This window comes from Pecten maximus, chromosome 3 (assembly GCF_902652985.1).
Source record: "Pecten maximus chromosome 3, xPecMax1.1, whole genome shotgun sequence".
Lineage (NCBI taxonomy): Eukaryota > Metazoa > Mollusca > Bivalvia > Pectinida > Pectinidae > Pecten > Pecten maximus.
Window position 1 is genome coordinate 31,690,315 of NC_047017.1, and position 25,740 is coordinate 31,716,054.

At 36.4% G+C, this 25,740-nt stretch overlaps 1 protein-coding gene across 7 annotated transcripts in view; it reads left to right on the forward strand.

Annotated features, from left to right (window-relative positions):
• LOC117323910 (annexin A6-like) overlaps positions 1 to 25,740 on the forward strand; it is a 96,950-nt gene that overhangs the window by 61,249 nt on the left and 9,961 nt on the right. For 6 of the 7 annotated variants that reach the window (XM_033879440.1, XM_033879439.1, XM_033879442.1 and 3 more), the window contains 4 exons: positions 3,262 to 3,405; positions 10,803 to 11,216; positions 16,009 to 16,179; positions 18,243 to 18,276. In XM_033879440.1, the coding sequence (XP_033735331.1) occupies positions 3,262 to 3,405; positions 10,803 to 11,216; positions 16,009 to 16,179; positions 18,243 to 18,276 (763 nt within the window). The remainder of the gene's footprint in view (positions 1 to 3,261; positions 3,406 to 10,802; positions 11,217 to 16,008; positions 16,180 to 18,242; positions 18,277 to 25,740) is intronic. The other variant, XM_033879438.1, reaches the window with a different exon arrangement.

The window sequence follows — 25,740 nt, forward strand, 5'->3', positions numbered from 1 at the left end:
ACTCGTAAGTAAAAATGCATGTTCCTCTTTACCAGAGTCTTCCAAATCACTGCATGCTTCTGACTAGATCCCACACAACCCCCAATTATGTGGTTTAAATAACAATGTTTCTATGTTTATTGTACTCAGACAACAGAAAACTGAACATTAGAACGATTGTGACATCCTCTCTTACCAAGTACCATCGCCCACAGAGCATTGTGATATAAATACAATATTGTAATGGTTACATCTTCCCTTACCGAGTACCATTGCCCACAGAGCATTGTGATGTAATTACAATAATTGTAATGGTTACATCTTCCCTTACCGAGTACCGTCACCCACAGAGCATTGTGATGTAATTACAATACTGTAATGATTGTGACATTTTCCTTTACCAAGTACCGTCGCCCAAAGAACATGGTGATGTAATTACATTATTGCATGCTTCTATCACATTTGTCAATACTCAATCTTACTTTTAGGTTTGCTGCCGGATTTCTGAAACAAAAGAGAATTAATGATTTCTCTCTTGAATATCAATAAGTATAGGTTGGCTGCTTTATGGTGTTTGGAAGTAGAATATCCTGCATTGGAGGTGACTACATTGGCTTGCTGGTTGTTGTATATATCATATGAAGTATAATTAAATTTGTAGTTTACTTATTGAATTTTGAAGGTGACTTTGTATACTAATGTCTCTTAATGTATAGCCACAAACATTATCAAGTCTCACTGTATGATATTGCTGTCTCATGTATCTTGTGGTAGTGTATAGATTTACATAAGGACATATTGTTGTAGTTTATAGCTGTACCCCGACGACCTATTGTTGTAGTATATAGCTATACCCTGATGACCAATTGTTGTAGTGTATAGCCATACCCTGAGGCCCTTTTGTTGTAGTGTATAACTATACCCTGATGACCTATTGTTGTAGTGTATAGCTATACCCTGTGGACCTATTGTTGTAATATATAGCTATACCCTGATGACCTATTGTTGTAGTGTATAGCTATACCCTGTGGACCTATTGTAATATATAGCTATACCCTGATGACCTATTGTTGTAGTGTATAGCTATACCCTGTGGACCTATTGTTGTAATATATAGCTATACCCTGAGGACGTATTGTTGTAGTGTATAGCTATACCCTGAGGACCTATTGTTGTAGTGTATAGCTATACCCTGAGGACCTATTGTTGTAGTATATAGCTATACCATGAGGACCTATTGTTTTAGTGTATAGCTATACCCTGAGGACCTATTGTTGTAATGTATAGCCATACCCTGAGGACCTATTGTTGTAATATATAGCTATACCCTGAGGACATATTGTTGTAGTGTATAGCTATACCCTGAGGACCTATTGTTGTAGTGTATAGCTATACCCTGAGGACCTATTGTTGTAGTGTATAGCTATACCATGAGGATCTATTGTTGTAGTGTATAGCTATACCCTGAGGACCTATTGTTGTAGTGTATAGCCATACCCCGAGGACCTATTGTTGTAGTGTATAGCTATACCCTGAGGACCTATTGTTGTAGTGTATATCTTTACCCTGAGGACCTGTTGTTGTAGTGTATAGCTATACCCTGAGGACCTATTGTTGTAGTGTATAGCTATACCCTGAGGACGTATTGTTGTAATGTATAGCCATACCCTGAGGACTTATTGTTGTAGTGTATAGCTATACCATGAGGATCTATTGTTGTAGTGTATAGCTATACCCTGAGGACGTATTGTTGTAGTGTATAGCTATACCCTGAGGACGTATTGTTGTAGTGTATAGCTATACCCTGAGGACATATTGTTGTAAGGTATAGCTATACCCTGAGGACGTATTGTTGTAAGGTATAGCTATACCCTGAGGACCTATTGTTGTAGTGTATAGCTATACCATGAGGATCTATTGTTGTAGTGTATAGCTATACCCTGAGGACGTATTGTTGTAGTGTATAGCTATACCCTGAGGATCTATTGTTGTAGTGTATAGCTATACCCTGAGGACCTATTGTTGTAGTGTATAGCTATACCCTGAGGACCTATTGTTGTAAGGTATAGCTATACCCTGAGGAGGTATTAAGTTGTAGTATATAGCTATACCATGAGGACCTATTGTTGTAATGTATAGCTATACCCCTGAGGACGTATTAAGTTGTAGTGTTTTGGTGCTATCACACCATTATGATCAATAATTTTTGCAGTGAAAGATATCAGTTTTCTGGGAGTCTTGCTGTTAGGTAACATTTGAAATGGTGCCAATACTTTTCAGGGATGAAGACATCAACATTAGCCCCAGGAATTAATCAATACAAGCTTCACAGTTTCAGATTGTTTCTCTTATTTCCTGCTGGGTTCCTGTCAGTTTGATTACGTATTGCCAAGTTATTCTATAACTCTCCTACCTGAACCCATTGTGTAAGGAATCTGATTGACATATAATAATTTAGCATTTCTACATTTATTTAATCAATGCATGACAGAGTGATATCTAAATATCTGTACCAAAAACCTACTCTTTGGTGTTGTGCAAATGCAGTATCTGCACTATTGAAATATGCTGATATGGATGCTATGAAAATTGGTGTTTGAGCGTTATGTTACAAAACTTTATTGTTTGTGCTACATGCTCAAGCTATTTCAATCATCATGATTTCAGACAGTTCAGTAATGTTTATTGAAGTGAGAAATGTTTAAGATATGATCTTGTTTCAAGTCCACAAATGTAATATAAGCTCACAGAGGCTCAGGTTTATAAGCCTTTTATATGTACTGCTTCCCCCATTCATCAAGAGTAATTATTTGAGCAGGAATTACATGTGAGAAATATAATGATGAAAACTTCTGAGACATGACATGACACACATGCAATTCTGGTCAAGGACACATGAAGGGGCTAATGTTTCTGTAGTTTTTTTGTTGTTTTTTTCAGACTGATCTAGCTACTGTTCAAACTAGTCTAAGCATGAGTGATCTCTTCCAAGGTGACAATTCCACTCAAACTTATAGTACAAACACAACAATCCATCTCATGATAACAAGAATGCCATTGATATGAATGTCTTACTGACAAATTGGCACTCAGAGGTGTCTTCTAGTTAAGATACAAACAATTTGTCTCCGTGATTGCCATGAATGCCATCTAACTCTAAATTGACTTTCATGAATTCCATTCAGACTGTTTGATTGATATTTATGATGCTTTTAAGAATTTGGCTTGTAGTATAAAACCAAAGGATTAATATCCTATTGACACACTAAATATATGTTTCAGATTGACATGCCTGCCATTAAGAGGGCCTACAAGAAGAAGTATGATGCCGAGTTGGTGGATGACCTTAAACACAAATGTAACCATCCCACTATCAATGTCCTCATAGAACTCATCAACAAGATACCCCAGGGGCAGGGGAAAAAGGTAGGTACAACTTTAGGGGCATGGGCAAAAGGTAGGTAGAACTTCAGGGGCAGGGTAGAAATGAAGGTACAGCTTTAGGGGCAGGGTAGAAATGTAGGTACAACTTAGGGGTAGGGCAAATTGGTTGGTACAACTCCAGGGGCAGGGAAAAGAGGTAGGTGCAACCCCAGGGACAGTGCAAAAAGGAAGATACAACTCCAGGGGCAAGGCTGAAAAACGTAGGCACAACCCCAAGGGCTGGGGGAAGGTTAGGTCAAACAGAAGCACACCTATCTAGAGGAACACCTTATGTTTCTCCTAACACAGTGGTTGTAGGTATGCATAGCATGACATCTTTTGAAATCAAATAATTCTTTTAAAGCTTCCTGTTCTGAACAATTAGGGATAAAGCATCTTGATAGGTTTGCTTGTATCTTTTTGAAATAGAATTATATTAATTTGAGTGAAATTCAATATTTTCAAATATTTGCCAGCTCCGCAAATACAGTTGTGTTTAAGAGAGTGAAGTTGGAAGTGATTCTGTCATTGATAACATGATTTTTGTGGAAAAGCCTCACAGCCACAGAGAGTAATTGATCTCTATTCAGAATATGCTTTTGGTTGCGTTATTCGATCCCTTAGGTTTGTAAAATCCAATTTGGTGCTGTTGTTACAGCATCAGAAATGTTGAAACAGAAATTGTTTGTTATAAATCTATTTCTGGCTGAATCAAACTAGAATGCCCTGTGGCTGAGATTGACTGATGTATTACTTGTACAACATCCTCTGATTGGGGCCACCCAGTTCTAATTGTCACATTATGGTTAATGTTTGTTCTATTTATGGAACAATTGGCCTGTTTTGACATTAGTTACATGTAGATTGCATGCCTCACATGAATACATCATTTTTATTGATCTGATTGTAGTTCTTGCTGTCCTACATGGTAAAGTCCTCCTCCGTGGCTAGCAATGGTAGTTTGTAATCTATATATAACCTGCCAGAGGCTTGTCTCATTGTCATCATTGTCATCATTGACATTTATTAAGTTTACAATAACATGGTACATATTGGGTATTTCAGAGAAGTTTACTATTTGCCCAATGAAATTATATCAAATAGGATTTTACTGTGAAATCAATAGGAAAGGTGTTTTGGTTAGATTAAAGTTTTTAAACTATGGCATAAGAATATGTTTATGAAGTAATTTTCAAAACTGCTAAATTGGTTTATTTGAAAATCAAGTTGCTGGGAAAGAAGTGAAATTAACTGACTTATGTATGCTTAAAGTAATTTTTTTACGTCGTATATAATGCTAGCATTCATTATTGACAGCTGAACTTGTGCTTGTATAATCTCAAAATAGATATTGGTTGGTATAAAGCCTTCTAGCTTTTGAGTAGAAAAAATTTCCTGTTTTTATCGTTGAAAAGCTAGACACAGCTGTAAACCAACTCATTTTCGCTGTGACTTAAATTTTGCATTTTCATGCCTAACAACTTTTTGGCGGCAATTTAATTTCAATATTCACAGTCATAGAAGCCTTCTATACTGTGATTGAAACTATTTTACCTCAATTTTAATTACTTTCAAAATGAGTTGATTTTCAATATTTATTTTGATGTACACCATGTGTATAATTGTATGTGCATATACTACATATTCTAATATATACTATATTATAATTAAGATTAATGCCTTCCTATGATATCATAAAGAGTTACAGAGTCAGCACAGGTAGTGTGCACGTTAAATCACGATCACAAACATATACCACAAATACATATATCACAATCCTTTGAGTAAGGTGATGGACAAATGTTCCTGGGTGTTTACATGTTCATCTACAAGTACTTCTACCTGAGTTTTCACTTCATCCTGTATGTTTACTTGTACATCTACTTCTTCCTGTGTGTTAACTTGTTAATCTACTTCTTCCTGTGTGTTAACTTGTTCATCTAGTTCTTCCTGTGTGTTAACTTGTTCATCTACTTCTTCCTGTGTGTTAACTTGTTCATCTAGTTCTTCCTGTGTGTTAACTTGTACATCTACTTCTTCCTGTATGTTAACTTGTTCATCTACTTCTTCCTGTGTGTTAACTATGCTTCCTCTAGTTTTCCTGTGTGTTAACTTGTTCATCTATTTCTTCCTGTGTGTTAACTTGTCCATCTACTTCTTCCTGTGTGTTTACTTGTCCATCTACTTCTTCCTGTGTGTTAACTTGTCCATCTACTTCTTCCTGTATGTTTACTTGTACATCTACTTCTCCCTGTATGTTAACTTGTACATCTACTTCTTCCTTTGTGTTAACTTGTTCATCTACTTCTTCCTGTGTATTTACTTGTACATCTACTTCTTCCTGTGTGTTTAACTTGTACATCTACTTCTTCCTGTGTGTTAACTTGTTCATCTACTTCTTCCTGTGTATTTACTTGTTCATCTACTTTTTCCTGTGTATTTACTTGTACATCTACTTCTTCCTGTGTGTTAACTTGTTCATCTACTTCTTCCTGTGTATTTCATTGTTCATCTACTTTCTTCCTGTGTATTTACTTGTTCATCTACTTCTTCCGTGTATTACTTGTCCATCTACTTCTTCCTGTGTGTTAACTTGTTCATCTACTTCTTCCTGTGTATTTACTTGTACATCTACTTCTTCCTGTGTGTTAACTTGTTCATCTACTTCTTCCTGTGTATTTAACTTGTTCATCTACTTCTTCCTGTGTATTTACTTGTTCATCTACTTCTTCCTGTGTGTTAACTTGTACATCTACTTCTTCCTGTGTATTTACTTGTACATCTACTTCTTCCTGTGTGTTAACTTGTTCATCTACTTCTTCCTGTGTATTTACTTGTTCATCTACTTCTTCCTGTGTATTTACTTGTACATCTACTTCTTCCTGTGTGTTTAACTTGTTCATCTACTTCTTCCTGTGTATTTACTTGTTCATCTACTTCTTCCTGTGTATTTACTTGTACATCTACTTCTTCCTGTGTGTTAACTTGTTCATCTACTTCTTCCTGTGTATTTACTTGTTCATCTACTTCTTCCTGTGTATTTACTTTGGTACATTCTACTTCTCCTGTGTGGTAACTTGGTTCATATACTGTTCTTCCTGTGTATTTACTTGTTCAGCTACTTCTATCCTGTGTATTACTTGTACCTCTACTTCTTCCTGTTGTGACTGTTCTCTACTTCTTCCTTGATGTACTTGTTTCATCTAACTTCTTCTCTGTGTATATTTACTTGTACATCTACTTCTTCCTGTGTGTTAACTTGTTCATCTACTTCTTCCTGTGTGTTAACTTGTACATCTACTTCTTCCTGTGTGTTAACTTGTACATCTACTTCTTCCTGTGTGTTAACTTTGTACATCTACTTCTTCCTGTGTGTTAACTTGTACATCTACTTCTTCTGTTGGTTAACTTGTTCATTCTACTTCTTCCTGTGTGTTAACTTGTACATCTACTTCTGTCCTGTTGTTATCTGTTTCATCTACTTCTTCCTGTGTGTTAACTTGTACATCTACTTCTTCCTGTGTGTTAACTTGTACATCTACTTCTTCCTGTGTGTTAACTTGTACATCTACTTCTTCCTGTGTGTTAACTTGTACATCTACTTCTTCCTGTGTGTTAACTTGTTCATCTACTTCTTCCTGTGTGTTAACTTGTACATCTACTTCTTCCTGTGTGTTAACTTGTTCATCTACTTCTTCCTGTGTGTTTACTTGTACATCTACTTCTTCCTGTGTGTTAACTTGTTCATCTACTTCTTCCTGTGTGTTTACTTGTACATCTACTTCTTCCTGTGTGTTAACTTGTACATCTACTTCTTCCTGTGTGTTAACTTGTTCATCTAGTTCTTCCTGTGTGTTAACTTGTTCATCTACTTCTTCCTGTGTGTTAACTTGTTCATCTACTTCTTCCTGTGTGTTAACTTGTTCATCTACTTCTTCCTGTGTGTTAACTTGTTCATCTACTTCTTCCTGTGTGTTAACTTGTCCATCTACTTTCTTCCTGTGTGTTAACTTGTCCATCTACTTCTTCCTGTGTGTTAACTTGTTCATCTACTTCTTCCTGTGTGTTAACTTGGTCATCTACTTCTTCCTGTGTGTTAACTTGTTCATCTACTTCTTCCTGTGTGTTAACTTGTTCATCTACTTCTTCCTGTGTGTTAAACTTGTCCATTTACTTCTTCCTGTGTGTTTACTTGTACATCTACTTCTTCCTGTGTGTTTAACTTGGGTACTCTACTTCTTCCTGGGTGTTAACTTGTTCATCTACTTCTCTCCTGTGTGTTAACTTGTACATCTACTTCTTCCTGTGTGTTAACTGTCATCTACTTCTTCCTGTGTGTTTAACTGTTCACTACTTCTTCCTGTGTGTTTACTTGTACATCTACTTCTTCCTGTGTGTTAACTTGTCCATCTACTTCTTCCTGTGTGTTAACTTGTACATCTACTTCTTCCTGTGTGTTAACTTGTTCATCTACTTCTTCCTGTGTGTTAACTTGTACATCTACTTCTTCCTGTGTGTTAACTTGTTCATCTACTTCTTCCTGTGTGTTAACTTGTACATCTACTTCTTCCTGTGTGTTAACTTGTACATCTACTTCTTCCTGTGTGTTAACTTGTCCATCTAGTTCTTCCTGTGTGTTAACTTGTCCATTTACTTCTTCCTGTGTGTTTACTTGTTCATCTACTTCTTCTTGTGTGTTAACTTGTTCATCTACTTCTTCCTGTGTGTTAACTTGTTACATCTACTTCTTCCTGTGTGTTAACTTGTCCATTTACTTCTTCCTGTGTGTTAACTTGTCCATTTACTTCTTCCTGTGTGTTTACTTGTTCATCTACTTCTTCTTGTGTGTTAACTTGTTTATCTACTTCCTCCCGTGTGTTAACTTGTACATCTACTTCTTCCTGTGTGTTAACTTGTCCATTTACTTCTTCCTGTATGTTCACTGTACATCTACTTCTTCCTTTGTGTTAACTTGTTCATCTACTTCTTCCTGTGTGTTAACTTGTACATCTACTTCTTCCTGTGTGTTAACTTGTACATCTACTTCTTCCTGTGTGTTAACTTTGTACATCTACTTCTTCGCTGTAGTGTTACTTTACATCGACTATCTTCCTGTGTAGTTAACCTTGGTACATCTACTTCTTCCGTGTGGTGTTACTGGTACATTACTTCTTCGTGTGTGATTAACCTTGTACATCTACTTCTTCCTGTGTGTATAAAGCTTGTACATCTACTTCTTCCTGTGTAGTTAACTTGTCATCTACTTCTTCCTGTGTGTTAACTTGTACATCTATTCTTCTTCCTGTGGTAGTTAACTTGTACATCTACTTCTTCCTGTGTGTTCACTTGTTCATTTTTCCTGTGTGTTAACTTTACATCTACTTCTTCCCTTGTTTTAACTTGTACATCTACTTCTTCCTGTGTGTTAACTTTGTTCATCTACTTCTTCCTGTGTGTTAACTTGTCCATCTACTTCTTCCTGTGTGTTAACTTGTACATCTACTTCTTCCTGTGTGTTAACTTGTTCATCTAGTTCTTCCTGTGTGTTATCTTGTACATCTACTTCTTCCTGTGTGTTAACTTGTCCATCTACTTCTTTTTGTGTATTTACTGTACATGTTGATTCATTTTTTTTGTCTTTCATTTGCTTCCTCCTGTAGATCTGTCTCCCCTGTTCTTTTCCCTCTTTCTCATCTCATTAATATGAGTTGAAAAATTTTACCCATTGCCTTTCGTTTTTGACTATTTTTCATTTCTTATTTTCAACATTGTGTAGTTTCATGTTGAGCAGAAAAGTAATTTAAGTAAAAACAATCCTCGAAGCAGGTGTTCCTTCATGGCAGTGTAATATTTAATTTTGTTAGCATTTCTACATATAAGGCAATTGTCAAATGGTGTAAGCAATTAACAGATATATCTGATTATTCCCCATTTAGATCAGGATCATCGTTATATATACTGGGTATTGACATTTTGACATTTCAGGTAGAAAATTTCATTAGTATGTTTGAGCTATGTACCAGCAGGTGTACAGACTTACATTTATTGTATGTAACTACCAAATGTGTGATTAATCAACCAGGGATAGAATATAGTCCCAAGTCCAGATTTAACACATTTCTGTTGTGTTTCCAAGTCTGATGGTATATACAATACATTTTTGAAATTTTGATTCTTTTTTTCTCATCAAATTAAGAACTATTGTAACCTGTCGAAATTTGATGATATATTGAGTCTGCATCCATCTATATGTCCATCTATCCAGTTAAAGCTTGGGTGCAAGTTTATTCATTGATCTACAGTTCAGTCAGATCATGTGTTTATTGTCCTAATATCTGGCATGGATTTTCATGTGTGGTCGTACAACGACAATATGGATTTAACCCTGTCAGGTTGTTCATACAAGAATCTCCCAGTCAGATCTTACACACAAGGAGCTCCCTGTTAGATCTTACACACAAGGAGCTCCCTGTTAGATCTTACACACAAGGAGCTCCCTGTCAGATGTTACACACAAGGAGCTCCCTGTTAGATCTTACACACAAGGAGCTCCCTGTCAGATGTTACACACAAGAAGCTCCCTGTCAGATCTTACACACACGAAGCTCCCTGTTAAATCTTACACACAAGGAACTCCCTGTCAGATCTTACACACAAGGAGCTCCCTATCAGATGTTACACACAAGGTGCTCCCTGTCGGATCTTACACACAAGGAGCTCCCTGTCAGCTCTTACAAGAATCTCCCTCTATGATCTTTCACACAAGAAGCTCCCTGTTAGATCTAATACACAAGGAGCTCCCTGTCAGATCTTACACACAAGGAGCTCCCTGTCAGATTTTACACACAATGAGCTCCCTGTCAGATCTTACACACAATGAGCTCCCTGTCAGATTTTACACACAATGAGCTCCCTGTCAGATCTTACACATAAGGAGCTCCCTGTCAGATGTTACACACAAGAAGCTCCCTGTCAAATCTAACACACAATGAGCTCCCTGTCAGATCTTACACAAGGAGCTCTCCGTTAGATCTTACACACAAGGAGCTCCCTGTCAGATCATATACAGAAGGAGCTGCCTTTTAGATCTTACACATAAGGAGCTCCCTGTTAGATATTACACATAAGAAGCTTCCTGTTAGATCTTACACACAAGGAGCTCCCTGTCAGTTCTTACATATAAGGAGCTCCCTGCCAGATCTTGCATGCAACAAACATGTTGATGGAACCTTCAGATATTACTGATTATCCACCTGGTTTGATTTGGGGGAGTTTGGCATCAAATTTTAGCATCTCGAAAGACAACTTTTCATCTTTCTGGATAAAGCTGTGTAAATTAGCTGAATTTTCATTTTAATATATGTATGATACCCACATGTAAACATGACTTATTTCCACAGAGTAAGCCACCTGTGCCTGTTGGAGCTGCCAAACGGCCAATCAAACGTCCTCCACATGCCCAGACAAAGGAGGAAGAGGCCAACACTCCTCGTAACCCCCTTGCTGCACCTAGTCAGCGTATTACTGCTGAGGTGGTCAGTCAGCGCCAAGGGCAGGAGATTGCACGTGAGAAAGAGAAGGAAGCAAGGGAGAGAGAGAAGGGACAGAAGAAGGAAAAAGAGATGATGAAGAAGAATATCAGTGGTACTGTGAAGCCAAGCAAGTCCTTCCATCCTGACGATGATTGTGACAAACTACATGACGCCTTAGGGAAGTATGGGACAGATGAAACACAGATCACAGAGATCCTCACTCAGCGATGTAATGTCCAGAGGCAACAGATCAAGAAAATGTACAATGGCAAGTTCAAACAGGTCAGTCCTTATCATTTTTTGTTTTGATATACATGTATTCAAAACAGAGAAGCACTTCTCCAAATCTGATTTGTTACTAAATCCAGTAATTTACAGAACTAAATCAATTAAATTGCGATGAAATCATTTGTTATTTAAGATTTTTAATGTTTTTTAGGTACTAAAAGATACTTAAAAAAGTAACAAATTGTAAGTTGTGAAAGCTATTCATCACACTGTCATCAATGTCCCTTGAAATGTGCATCAAAATTGATGACATAATCAATTTGTGACATGGTTATGCTACATAAAATGATGACGCTATGCTATATGTGAGGTGTGGCATATACAAAAATGTAGCATTGCGCCAGCTGTCTTATAATTTCCCTACTCGGTGTAAGTTTTCCCATCCCTAGAAACCACAGGATCACCTTGTGCGGTATATGGAAACACTTTATCTAAGACACCTACATTTTCTTTTTTAAACCAGCTGGCCCCAGGTGCTTAAAAGCTGTTGACCTTTAAACAGTAGTTTGTGAAAGAATTCAGTTTAAGAATTCTTTAAAACAGAGGTGCTTCTAAAACAAAAATAGTCTTCTACTACTATTTCAGTAAATGTGTAGCCATGAAACGTACACATTCAAACGTTCTCACCAACAACTGGATAATACTAATTGATCTTTGCGAAACCAGAGTGAAAGACTATTAAAGTTGACTTCCCTGTTTTTTAAATTAGCTAATAATTTTGACCATTCAATTCAAAGAGAATAATTCTTATTCCATTATTTTCAAATCCTGTTGATTACATGAGATTACATTACATATTAAGTACCTAATGGCCTGTAGTTCATGGTGATGATCAGATAATATCACCCGGCCAGATATACTGGTAAGAGTGCTTTTTCAGATCTCTACAGAGGGACTGTTGGAATAAGTGTGTGGGTTAACTGAGGATTCTACAAAGCAGTTACTGTTATAATGGAGCTTATGTTGAATGTCCCTGAGAGAAGGATAATAGGCAGCAGAAGTAATATGTTAGGTGTTAATTGTGGATAGAGCTGTCTCATTTACACACGTCAGAAAAGCAATTTGTACAGATGTTATTACATTGGTAGTTGTCCCCAGTCAGTACAGCAGAAATAATTAGGTCTTTGAAATGGTAGTATACTCTGTAACCCCTCGATATCAGTATCTGGCTTTGTGCTTTATCACCAACATTCAAACTATTCCCAGTTTTACTGCTCTTCATTTGCTTTCTCAGCAAACACAATATCTCTATCAATTATATGTAGTAAACACGGTTAGTATAACCATCAATTTTAGCTCCTTTAAGTCATTGTTACACAAATGTTGGAAACAATTTGATGTCAATTTCAAATTTCTCTGTATGGTAACGTCTTGGTTTCTAAGTGGTTCCACCAGGAGTTTATCCTTAGATATTTTCAAAATACTTTTCATGTTAAATTTAAACTTAGCATCATCAGCCACTGACTAGATGTTAAGGATTTGTTTCCATTGTTTCCAATAAAATAAACAAATGATATAGTAAACTGGTTTGTTTTCGCACCAATATTCACATTCAGCCATGTGGAAACTATACAGCTGTCAGCAGAGGATAGTCACAATTCTGTAGATCTGAACTAAGGTAATTAATCACCCTAATACATCCTTGTATGGTCTGTCCATATATCTATTGAGATTGCTGCATTTTGAGAGGTCATTAAATGTAAGTATGGTATATGCCACCAGATTTAGGGGAGATATAGTGTTACTAATGTCTGTCCTATCCTGTTCTGTTGTGACCAAGCTGTGTTTTGGGGTAAAGTAGCAACATGGGCATTTATATCTTACAGACATTTTCTAGTTTATCATATATATTTGTTAAAAGACTCACTGACACTTTATGTGTGTTTAAAACAAAAAAAGTTCATCAACTATAGCATGTTTTAACAGATATCAATATAAAGATAAAGTACTAGATATTTAAGCATTGAACTGTAACGGGCAACATTCTATTTATCTATCACCCAAATTGTATTCATATCGACGGTATACTACCATTTGATAACAGTTCAATGATTATATTTACATTCATTAAGATTTTTTTTATTTACTGTAGGTTATGACGCGTTTAAATTTGCCACTTACCCTATCACTGACAACATCAAGTTCAAATACCAGAACAGCCAAAATTTCCAGAAGGAGTAATATAGTCACTCATGTCATTATTAATAGCAAACACATAAAATGGTTTTTGAACAAATTTAGCTTTATTTCATATTTCATTTACGTTTGTAGATATTGTCAAATTGTTCACAATTGCATAATTTCTGATTGTTCAAATTCAAAGCCGTTTTTCTGCGCAATGATATACAGTTAACATTTAGAAGTGAAGGGGCGTGGAACGGGTAGCTATTGCACTGCATGGATAGACTCGGTTCCTCGGAAACACTTATATTTCTATCGACTGGATTCACATTATTTTCAGAAGAATATAGGTTCTTAAATTTGAAATGAAAGTCGTCTTGACAGTAGGTGAAAACGATTCCAAGGATATTTCGTTCGAAACAGATTCCAGTCCAACCGATCAAATCAGTGTCGCTAGGCCTAACTTCACAGGGGCTTGATTTTGTACGGTAGGCCTTTGACAACAGTGAATAACCACAGAACTAAAATCCAGTATACATACAAAACCGGAAACCATGTCGATACTCCCGATTTTTTGTATAAATACTGGACTTTTAATGTTGTCGTGTCTTGCATTTCTGAAAATTTGAAAACGAGCTCCTGTGAGTGTGACAACGTTGACAGTTTGATAATTCCTAGATCAAGAACGGCGCTTATAGTTATTTTGTGTTGACTACATTTTGTTTTAATTATAAAATATTACTCTAATAACTTGAAGTTGCTTTATTTTTTATGGTGGTTTATGTTAATAAATGCTAGAATTTGAAAGCTCTCTAGACCAAAAGTAACTGGCGGCCATTGTTTTAATATGTAACACCTGGGGCTGTATTCCTACTCTGACCGAATCACTGTAAATTGTAGTATATATAGTCTCATGAATGACATATATATATATAGGCAAATGCAACACAGAATGTAAATATTTTATTATATTATGAAAAGTAAAACATGGATATATACAATATAATGGTTAAGTTTAATTGGCATATGAAGTTCAGAATAACTTACTGGCTAATCATATTGTGTGAAATAACTAAAAACAATATATTCCTGGACTCATTAATACTGTACAGATAACCTCACAACCAGTAAGGTGACCATGGCTACTCTCCACTTTCATACTTCTTCCTCTTCCATAATGTCTTCACCCCTGAAGACAACAGGCCCACAATCTAGGTCTTTAAATTCCAATGAGGCCTCTTAATCTCCTATAGCTGGAATGTAAGAGTTATATAAAGCAAGTATTGGGCTTCCATTGGGGATCAAACCCATGACCCTTGACCAACCTATTCATTACGCTATATCTACCGATTAATTGAGCTAAAGGGAAAAAGTGTGAAGGTGACTATCATGATCACTATATGTTCACTTTTGATAAGTGATTTCATGCATCACAGGACCTCGATGAAGAATAAACATTTTAATGTTCCTGACTTGTGTATATTAACCCCAAGATCGATGCAGGTGAGCAGATGAATCATCTACAGTATAACTATAAAAAACAGAAAATGGTGGGATTATTTCGATATATCTTGTCAGAATATGTAAAATGTTATGTCACATTTGCCAACAGGCACTTTTTGTCTGCTGCAATGTATTATTACCACTTTGAAGGAGGAGCTGTTCTGTTTGGTAGTTATCAGATTTTCTGGATTAAAATGTAGTGAGAATACTCCATGAATTATTAAACATATAAAAGATTAAAAGTTGCTGTTTGGCAGTAAAATTAAGTCACATTTCGCAGCACGCCATGCTGCAGCAAGGATATCAGCTGGCAGACTATATGACACCTACATCACATCTTCTCAATAATACGACAGATTTTTACAGAAACACATAAAAATGATACATCACACCTACATCACATCTTCTCAATAATACGACAGATTTACACAGAAACACATAAAATGTCGGACTATCACACCTACATACATCTTCTCAATAATACGACAGATTTACACAGAAACATAAAAAGGTAGACTAGCTATCACACCTACATCACATCTACTCAATAATACGACAGATTTACGCAGAAACACATAAAAAGGATACATCACACCTACATCACATCTTCTCAATAATACGACAGATTTACACAGAAACACATAAAATGTCGGACTATCACACCTACATACATCTTCTCAATAATACGACAGATTTACACAGAAACATAAAAAGGTAGACTAGCTATCACACCTACATCACATCTACTCAATAATACGACAGATTTACGCAGAAACACATAAAAAGGATACATCACACCTACATCACATCTTCTCAATAATACGACAGATTTACACAGAAACACATAAAATGTCGGACTATGACACCTACATCACATCTTCTCAATAATACAACAGATTTACACAGAAACACATAAAATGTCGGACTGTGACACCTACATCACATCTACTCAATAATACGACAGATTTACACAGAAACACATAAAATGTCGGACTATTACACCTACATCACATCTTCTCAATAATACGACAGATTTGCGCAGAAAAATAAAAAGGTAGACTATCACACCTACATCACATGGTTGCTGTAAAATATTCAGGCTATTGACTTATTGCTCAAAAGAATTTAGTACATCTTAACAGTGCAATTCTTTTTGCAACAGGACCTTCAGAAGCAGCTTGAGCAAGTTTTGGAGGGAGACTATGAGGAAATCCTAATGGGACTGTTAAAGACCCCGGCTGAGTATGATGCTCGATGTATACATGAAGCCTTGGATGGGATGGGCTCACGTGATGGTACACTATTGGGTATCATTGTCACTCGTGACAAACAGGTCAGTGACTTGGATCAGGATATTGTATTCAATAATGGTCATGAAATGATGACATCTTCAACTGTCGTGCTTCTGACTCATCGATTGGAAAAATCAAGCAGCTTAATTTTTGTAGTCCTCTAGGTGTTGAAATCCTACTTCAGGTTAAAGTCTTAAAATATTTACTGATTCCATGTCATTCTTAAGGTACCTACTTGATTACATTTTACATTAATTGATATATATAGGCTTCATCTATATGTGGCTATTTGACATGACTACATAAAGAGTAGTGCAAGTCTTAATGATTGATGGTCTTCTGGAAGTTTTTGGTCGAAGAATTTGGAGTATATTATCCACCATACACTGAACCTTTTTGATATTTTCACATTTATTGTGCTCAAAAGGCTCATTGACTGGTACTGACACACAACTGTATGACTATATACCGGTATACTAGATATTCTGGTGACTAGTACTGACACACAACTGTATGACTATACTGGTATACTAGATATTCTGGTGACTAGTACTGACACACAACGTATGAACTATATAACAGGTATACTAATACTTATATTCCTGGTACTAGTCCTGACACACGACTGTATGACTATATACTGGTATACTAGATATTCTGGTGACTAGTACTGACACACAACTGTATGACTATATACTGGTATACTAGATATTCTGGTGACTGGTACTGACACACAACTGTATGACTATATACTGGTATACTAGATATTCTGGTGACTATAGTACTGACACACAACTGTATGACTATATACTGGTATACTAGATATTCTGGTGACTAGTACTGACACACAACTGTATGACTATATACCGGTCTACTAGATATTCTGGTGACTAGTACTGACACACAACTGTATGACTATATACTGGTATACTAGATATTCTGGTGACTAGTACTGACACACAACTGTATGACTATATACTGGTATACTAGATATTCTGGTGACTGGTACTGACACACAACTGTATGACTATATACTGGTATACTAGATATTCTGGTGACTAGTACTGACACACAACTGTATGACTATATACCGGTCTACTAGATATTCTGGTGACTAGTACTGACACACAACTGTATGACTATATACCGGTCTACTAGATATTCTGGTGACTACTACTGACACACAGCTGTATGACTATATACCGGTCTACTAGATATTCTGGTGACTAGTACTGACACACAGCTGTATGACTATATACACGGGTCTACTGGATATTCTGGTGACTAGTACTGTCACACAACTGTATGACTATACACGGGTCTACTGGATATTCTGGTGACTAGTACTGACACACAACTGTATGACTATATACCGGTCTACTAGATATTCTGGTGACTAGTACTGACACACAACTGTATGACTATATACCGGTATACTAGATATTCTGGTGACTAGTACTGACACACAGCTGTATGACTATATACACGGGTCTACTGGATATTCTGGTGACTAGTACTGACACACAACTGTATGACTATATACCGGTATACTAGATATTCTGGTGACTAGTACTGACACACAACTGTATGACTATATACCGGTATACTAGATATTCTGGTGACTGGTACCTGGATATTCTGGTGACTAGTACTGACACACAACTGTATGACTATACACAGGTCTACTGGATATTCTGGTGACTAGTACTGACACACAACTGTATGACTATACACAGGTCTACTGGATATTCTGGTGACTAGTACTGACACACAACTGTATGACTATACACAGGTCTACTGGATATTCTGGAGAAATGTTGTCGTTATTGCTGAGACAATCGTGTTATGGGGGTGATTATATATAGAACTCGACCCGTCAGGTAGACAACTAACTATTCGTCCTTGTTGTTGTATGTGATTTGTTCTCTCATGCTTAAAATAGATTAGGCCCAAGCCTTCCATGTGTTTACACTGATGGGTTGATGTCCCCTGGGGATGTATATATATATATTGAATTTCCTTTTATGTCATTGTGATGTAGCATACAAAAGATTTAGTCAATTTTCTCACTATCATGTTCGTTTTTTTTCTTCTTTTTTTTCAGGAAAAGATGGCTATTGCTGATCATTACAAAAAAGGTTAGTTACATGAAATGCTTTCCCAGAAAAGAACAGGATATATGTAAAACAGCCTTTAACAGTTGTTATTTAGCTTTCTCGATTAACACAGACCACCTCTCCAGGATTTCCGTCACAAAACCAATTCCATTTTTTGCTCAATTCTGCGGAGAATTTGGCTGAGACTAAATTGTAAATGATTCATTGTCAAGTTGAAAGACTTGAGACCATAATTGTTTGTTCGCAGTGTGTGCAGACAAATTGAGATAGAGCTGCGGTTGATCGTGTAGCAATTGTAGACTCATGAACACATTACAGACTTGTCCCCCACAATGAATCACTGCGGTGTTGTTGTCGAAGCCATGTAGGTGTCTTAGTCCGGCTGATTGAGGAGAATGTTGTGTGGTCAACAACATCATTTTAATAGATTGGGTTTTATGTAGTATGGATTAATTTCAATTACCAACTTCACTTATTTGGAATTCCCATAGCTAAAATACTGAAATCCAAAAGTTTTATGCCAAAATGAAATATTATAAAAATCCCTCATTTTTATACCAAAAAAAAAAGAAAGAAATCTTTCTTCCTGTAGACATTGATTACAACTATGCTTAAAATACATAATAAATAGATCAATGATTGTTCTCAGACACTCAATTTCAAAGATATCATTTTCAAAACTAAAAGTTGATTGAAATGCAGCCTTAATGAACTTCAGTTCTATAGGAACACTGTCATTCAGCCCAGTCCAGTTTTACTACACATGAAGCAGGGCTAATATACATATGATATATAATATTGATGAACCTTTCCACCTTCATGAAACGAGTTTGGATGTCAACCTGTTCATAATATATCTTACTAGATGGTAAGACAGTATACAGACAAATAAGATGATGTCTGTATACCCTTATCATAATATATCTTACTAGATGGTAAGACAGTATACATAATATATCTTACTAGATGGTAAGACAGTATACAGACAAATAAGATGATGTCTGTATACCCTTATCATAACATATCTTACTAGATGGTAAGACAGTATACATAATATATCTTACTAGATGGTAAGACAGTATACATAGTATATCTTACTAGATGGTAAGACCGTATACATAGTATATCTTACTAGATGGTAAGACAGTATACATAGTATATCTTACTAGATGGTAAGACAGTATACATAATATATCTTACTAGATGGTAAGACAGTATACATAATATATCTTACTAGATGGTAAGACAGTATACAGACAAATAAGATGATGTCTGTATACCCTTATCATAATATATCTTACTAGATGGTAAGACAGTATACATAACATATCTTACTAGATGGTAAGACAGTATACATAATATATCTTACTAGATGGTAAGACAGTTACTAGATGGTAAGACAGTTTACATAATATATCTTACTAGATGGTAAGACAGTATACAGACAAATAAGATGATGTCTGTATACCCTTATCATAATATATCTTACTAGATGGTAAGACAGTATACATAATATATCTTACTAGATGGTAAGACAGTATACAGACAAATAAGATGATGTCTGTATACCCTTATCATAACATATCTTACTAGATGGTAAGACAGTATACATAATATATCTTACTAGATGGTAAGACAGTATACAGACAAATAAGATGATGTCTGTATACCCTTATCATAATATATCTTACTAGATGGTAAGACAGTATACAGACAAATAAGATGATGTCTGTATACCCTTATCATAACATATCTTACTAGATGGTAAGACAGTATACATAATATATCTTACTAGATGGTAAGACAGTATACATAATATATCTTACTAGATGGTAAGACAGTATACATAATATATCTTACTAGATGGTAAGACAGTATACATAACATATCTTACTAGATGGTAAGACAGTATACAGACAAATAAGATGATGTCTGTATACCCTTATCATAACATATCTTACTAGATGGTAAGACAGTATACATAATATATCTTACTAGATGGTAAGACAGTATACAGACAAATAAGATGATGTCTGTATACCCTTATCATAACATATCTTACTAGATGGTAAGACAGTATACATAATATATCTTACTAGATGGTAAGACAGTATACAGACAAATAAGATGATGTCTGTATACCCTTATCATAACATATCTTACTAGATGGTAAGACAGTATACATAGTATATCTTACTAGATGGTAAGACAGTATACATAATATATCTTACTAGATGGTAAGATAGTATACATAATATATCTTACTAGATGGTAAGACAGTATACATAGTATATCTTACTAGATGGTAAGACAGTATACATAATATATCTTACTAGATGGTAAGACCGTATACATAATATATCTTACTAGATGGTAAGACAGTATACATAATATATCTAACTAGATGGTAAGACAGTATACATAATATATCTTACTAGATGGTAAGACAGTATACATAATATATCTTACTAGATGGTAAGACAGTATACATAATATATCTTACTAGATGTAAGATAGTAAGATGATGATGTCTGTATACCCTTATCATAATATATCTTACTAGATGGTAAGACAGTATACATAGTATATCTTACTAGATGGTAAGACCGTATACATAATATATCTTACTAGATGGTAAGACAGTATACATAATATATCTTACTAGATGGTAAGACAGTATACAGACAAATAAGATGATGTCTGTATACCCTTATCATAATATTTCTTACTAGATGGTAAGACAGTATACATAACATATCTTACTAGATGGTAAGACAGTATACATAACATATCTTACTAGATGGTAGGATAGTATTCATGATATATCTTACTAGATGGTAAGATAGTATACATAACATATCTTACTAGATGGTAAGATAGTATAGAGACATGTAAGATGTCTGCCTTACAAGCTATAACAATAAAATGTCATGGCTGACAGTGACCACAGTCTCCTAGGTTAACAAGCAGTTTGTTGATGATAAAACATCAGTCAGCTAGCACCAATGTCCTCTATCTTGACTGCTCCTCTTGATTTACTATTAATTTATTCATGGACTTTGTGGTAAGATGCTGATAGTCTGAGGCCAGGATATATTCATTATAGAAGTGTCGCTTATCTCAATCCATCATTGACAGGACAAAAATATCCTCTTTGTCGATTCGCTAGTGCAGCGATTTATAGAACACTGACAGGATATCTAGTCCTATCAACTGTGTCCTTCAGACTTATTTTCCCCTAACCATCAACAGAAGAAATATCCACATTCTTATTGGTGCAAGATTGATAGAATCTGACATGGGTCTGTTCCTCGGACAAGGATATCTCAACCGAGTGTAAGAGTTTGGCCAGTTAGCACAATTAAGACTTGCTGAGTGCTGGCCAGCCAAACACTTACACAAGAACTGAGATATCCTTGTTCGCGGAACAGACCCATGTTTGATTATTTTTCTCACATACTTGCAAGCAAATGTGAGACGTTTTTTATGAGAGTTTTTCTTTGCAACAACAACTACAATGTGCCTTAGAGTGTGTGTCAAAATGGTGATCTCATCATTTACAACATGGTTACACAACATAAAATGATGATGTTATGTCATGGTGAGCAGCGTCATATAGCGAATGTCAGCTGTCTTTACCTCCTTGTCTCAGATCAATTTATCTTTTTCCTAGCAACTGTGGGATGACCTTGTGAAGTATTTGAGAAATCATACTATTGCACCCCAAGGTTGAAACAGTGATTCCCTAATCATAGCAGTTGTATGACATCAAGAACGAACCTAATTAAGAATCTTCCCCCTCACTTTGTATTGATAAGATATGTGTATCATGAGCATAATTAAGAAGATCACAGAGGACTCTTCTAATTGGCCAAAAACTTACAATGGCGATCAACTTTGAAATATTTACAGACTTTAAATTTCTTATGTCAGTGCAACTTGTGAATATGACCTGGATGCACTCATATTAACTAGAGTGATTATAATATATATGTAAAAACATTGATGTAAATTTTTATTGAGTTGAAAAAAGTCTTGGGTATGCTTGCCTAATTGCAATACTGAGGTAAAAAGAGAACATGATCCTTATTGTTCTGCCTCGACCTTCTAAGTGCTTCTAGGTGGTCAGGAGAAAGATAACGAAGTCGAATGGGTTAAGTTTACTTGCTTTTAATCTCTTCCCGGTGACATCGTAAAAGCTACAATATAAACAAAGTCACTCTTACAACCTGTACGCTAAGTACAATGTACATGTGTATGTAATTGTAACAAATGTAAGTAGATAAAATAACAAATAACCGGTAACTTATAATGCCTGAAACAATGGCAACTTAAACGCAAGACAACAAACTAAGAATTTAAGGAATATACGCTTAGCTTGAGATGAAATTTGTATTGGAAATATGTTGTCTATGGAAACAAATCATAACCACGTGTTTGGAATGTTGAACAACGTGGTACGGAACTATCGAATACACAAAGTAAATAACTGCATAAAAATGGAATGACAGCTGTCTAGACCGAGATATTTCTTTCATTAAATGTTAACAATAACCAAAAACAATAAAAACTTACATAGGTGGTACTTCTAAGGTAGGCCATTTGCAAGTTTACGTTTCACACAAAGAGATGTAATCTAATATGGCGGCCATGCTGTAATGGCATGGCGAGTGGCGCTCCCTGGCGATCGATCCAAGGGGAGTAACTCTAACTCAAAAATGGTATAAACACAGTATTGCGATTTTGACTGTGTTAAACAGTACACTCCCTGTCTGATATTTACCATATCACTAAATGTAAACCAAGTTTGACCATATGGCAATAACCAATATAGTTTGGAACATATTTTTGGCATAAACAAACCTACTCTAGACAACAAGTAGAAAATGTAGGATACTACCTTAATACAAAAAATGTATTAAACCAAACAAACAAAATGTTCAAAATAAACTGACACAACATCAAGAGTATAATGACTAGGTGAGTATGCGAGTCAATAAATATGAACTCTTAACAACCTTAGGTATAAAATCTATCTGACTAGAAAATAATACAAGCTCAAATATACATGGAACTTAGGTACATGTTAAGCGTAACAATGCACATAATACTTTCAATAGTAACAGTGGGACTAGAACAATAGCTCTTATCTAATGATAAGTAATTGGCACATACTTTTGGTTTCTAAGTATATCATTGAAAAAACATATATCTTCAATATATACTAACTTAACTAAATAATGAGAGGAAAACTAGAACTATAGTTTCAAACTAACACTACTCAAACTTTTCAAACAATATATTCTCAAACCTAAGAACATCTAACTTTACATTGACTAGAACACATGCAATATAATGTCTTTGATAGAGTATTGTTTTGTATTTGACACAGTTTATTTTCCACATCCTTAGTTCTCAACAAGCATGACCATTTCAGTGACTGGACGAACATAATGGACATCTGACCCATCCTTCCTGGTCCGGACCTCTGCTTTACGAACCTTTCCATCACTATCACTCTGAATGGCATTTACCACGATACCGACAGGCCATTCCATCCTTGGTTGGTTTTTGTCCTTAAGAAGAACTACATCTCCTTCTTTCATGTCTCTAGTCTCTCGATTCCACTTTCTGCGTGTTTGTAGAGTCTGAAGATATCCTTCTCTCCATCGTCTCCAGAACATCTCCGATAAGACCTTGACCCTCTTCCACTGTTCTCTATATAAATCCTTGATGTCAAGGTCAGTGGAATTAAACAACGCTTCAGAAGATGTCTTCTGAGTGAGGAGTGTGGTTGGACTCAATATGACTGGTACTTCAGGATCTGTAGAGATCTGTGCAACTGGCCTCGAATTCATGATTGCACTCACCTCCGCCATCAAGGTCACAAGTACCTCATGGGTAAGGCTTCGGGATGATAGTTCCATGAACATCGCGTCCAAGATTTTCCTCGCCATGCCGATCAATCTCTCCCATACCCCTCCCATATGAGATGAATGGGGGGAGTTGAATTTCCAAACAAGATCTGCGTCCTTTAGGTATCTCTTAATTGGTTCGTCTTCGACATTCACAACCTCAACTGTGTTCATGTCTTTGAACACATTTGCAGCTCCCACAAAGTTTGTGCCTCTGTCGGAACGAAGTTCCTTCACATTCCCCCTGATGGCAATCAGGCGACGCAATGCATTGATGAATGAGCTTGTGCTCATTTCTTCCACAACTTCTATGTGTACAGCTCGTGTTCCGAGACATGTGAATAGAATTGCCCAACGTTTGGAGTTCGCGGAACCACCTCTGGTTTTTCTTGTTATAATGTTCCAGGGTCCAAAGGCATCAACTCCTACATTAGTAAATGGAGGAGCTGGAATTAGTCTGTCTGGCGGTAAGTCCGCCATTTTTTGGAGTTGTACACTTCCTCGCAGTTTTTTGCATGGTACACAATCATGCAGGACTTTCGAAATCAACCGTTTCGCGCCAATGATCCAAAATCCATGACTACGAATGGATCCTTCTGTGAGTATTCGTCCTTGATGTTTAACTTTGTCGTGAAAGTGTCTCACTAGCAGTTTTGCAATAGATGACTTGTTGGACACTATGATTGGGTGGGCTTCCTCCAGTGGGAGACAACTTTGACCTAAGCGACCTCCAACCCGCATGATTCCATCAGAGTCGAGGAACGGCGCGAGCCTAATGATGGTTGATGCAGAAGCTATGGGTTTACTCTCCTTCAAGGACTCTATTTCCATTGGGAATTGATCGCTCTGGTGCATACGGAGAAGGAGATGTTCAGCTGCATTGCGATCCTCACGTCCGTTTGTCTCCAATGAATGCGTGTTCTTGTACCGACTTTTGAATTTTCTGATGTATCCCTTGATGCGTACGATTACGTTCACAAGTCGCCGCCAGTAAGAAAAACCTTGGAGGAGATTGTCAAGGAATTCCTCCTTGATTCCCGTTTTCCTGGTCTCAACCCTGAGTTCCTTGTCATCTTCAGGACATATAAGCGGAAAGTGTTCCGTAGCTGCTAAGTTCTGAGAGTGTTTTCGTAGTTTTTCTGGTGTCTGGAGCCACTTATCTAGTTCATTAGATGAAGAAACACCCCTGGTGCCACAATCTGCTGGATTGTCTTTGGTGGAAATGTAGTTCCATTGACTGGGACTCGAATGCCTCAGTATACGTTCTACCCTGTTGCTCACGTAATTGTAGAACCTCCTGGTTTTGTTATTAATGTAGCCCAACACAACTTTGCTGTCTGTGTAGTATTGGACAGTATCAAGGTCAACATCTAAGTTGTCAATGACAATTTGGGCAAGTTCTGTTGCTAATAAGGCCCCGCACAGTTCCAATCGAGGTATGGAATGACCATGGGAGGGGGCTAGTTTAGTCTTCCCCATAACAAATCCAGTGTACTGTATCTCCTCTCGACAGACCTTGAGGTAAGCTACGGCACTGACAGCCTTCTCCGATGCGTCTGAGAAAACATGT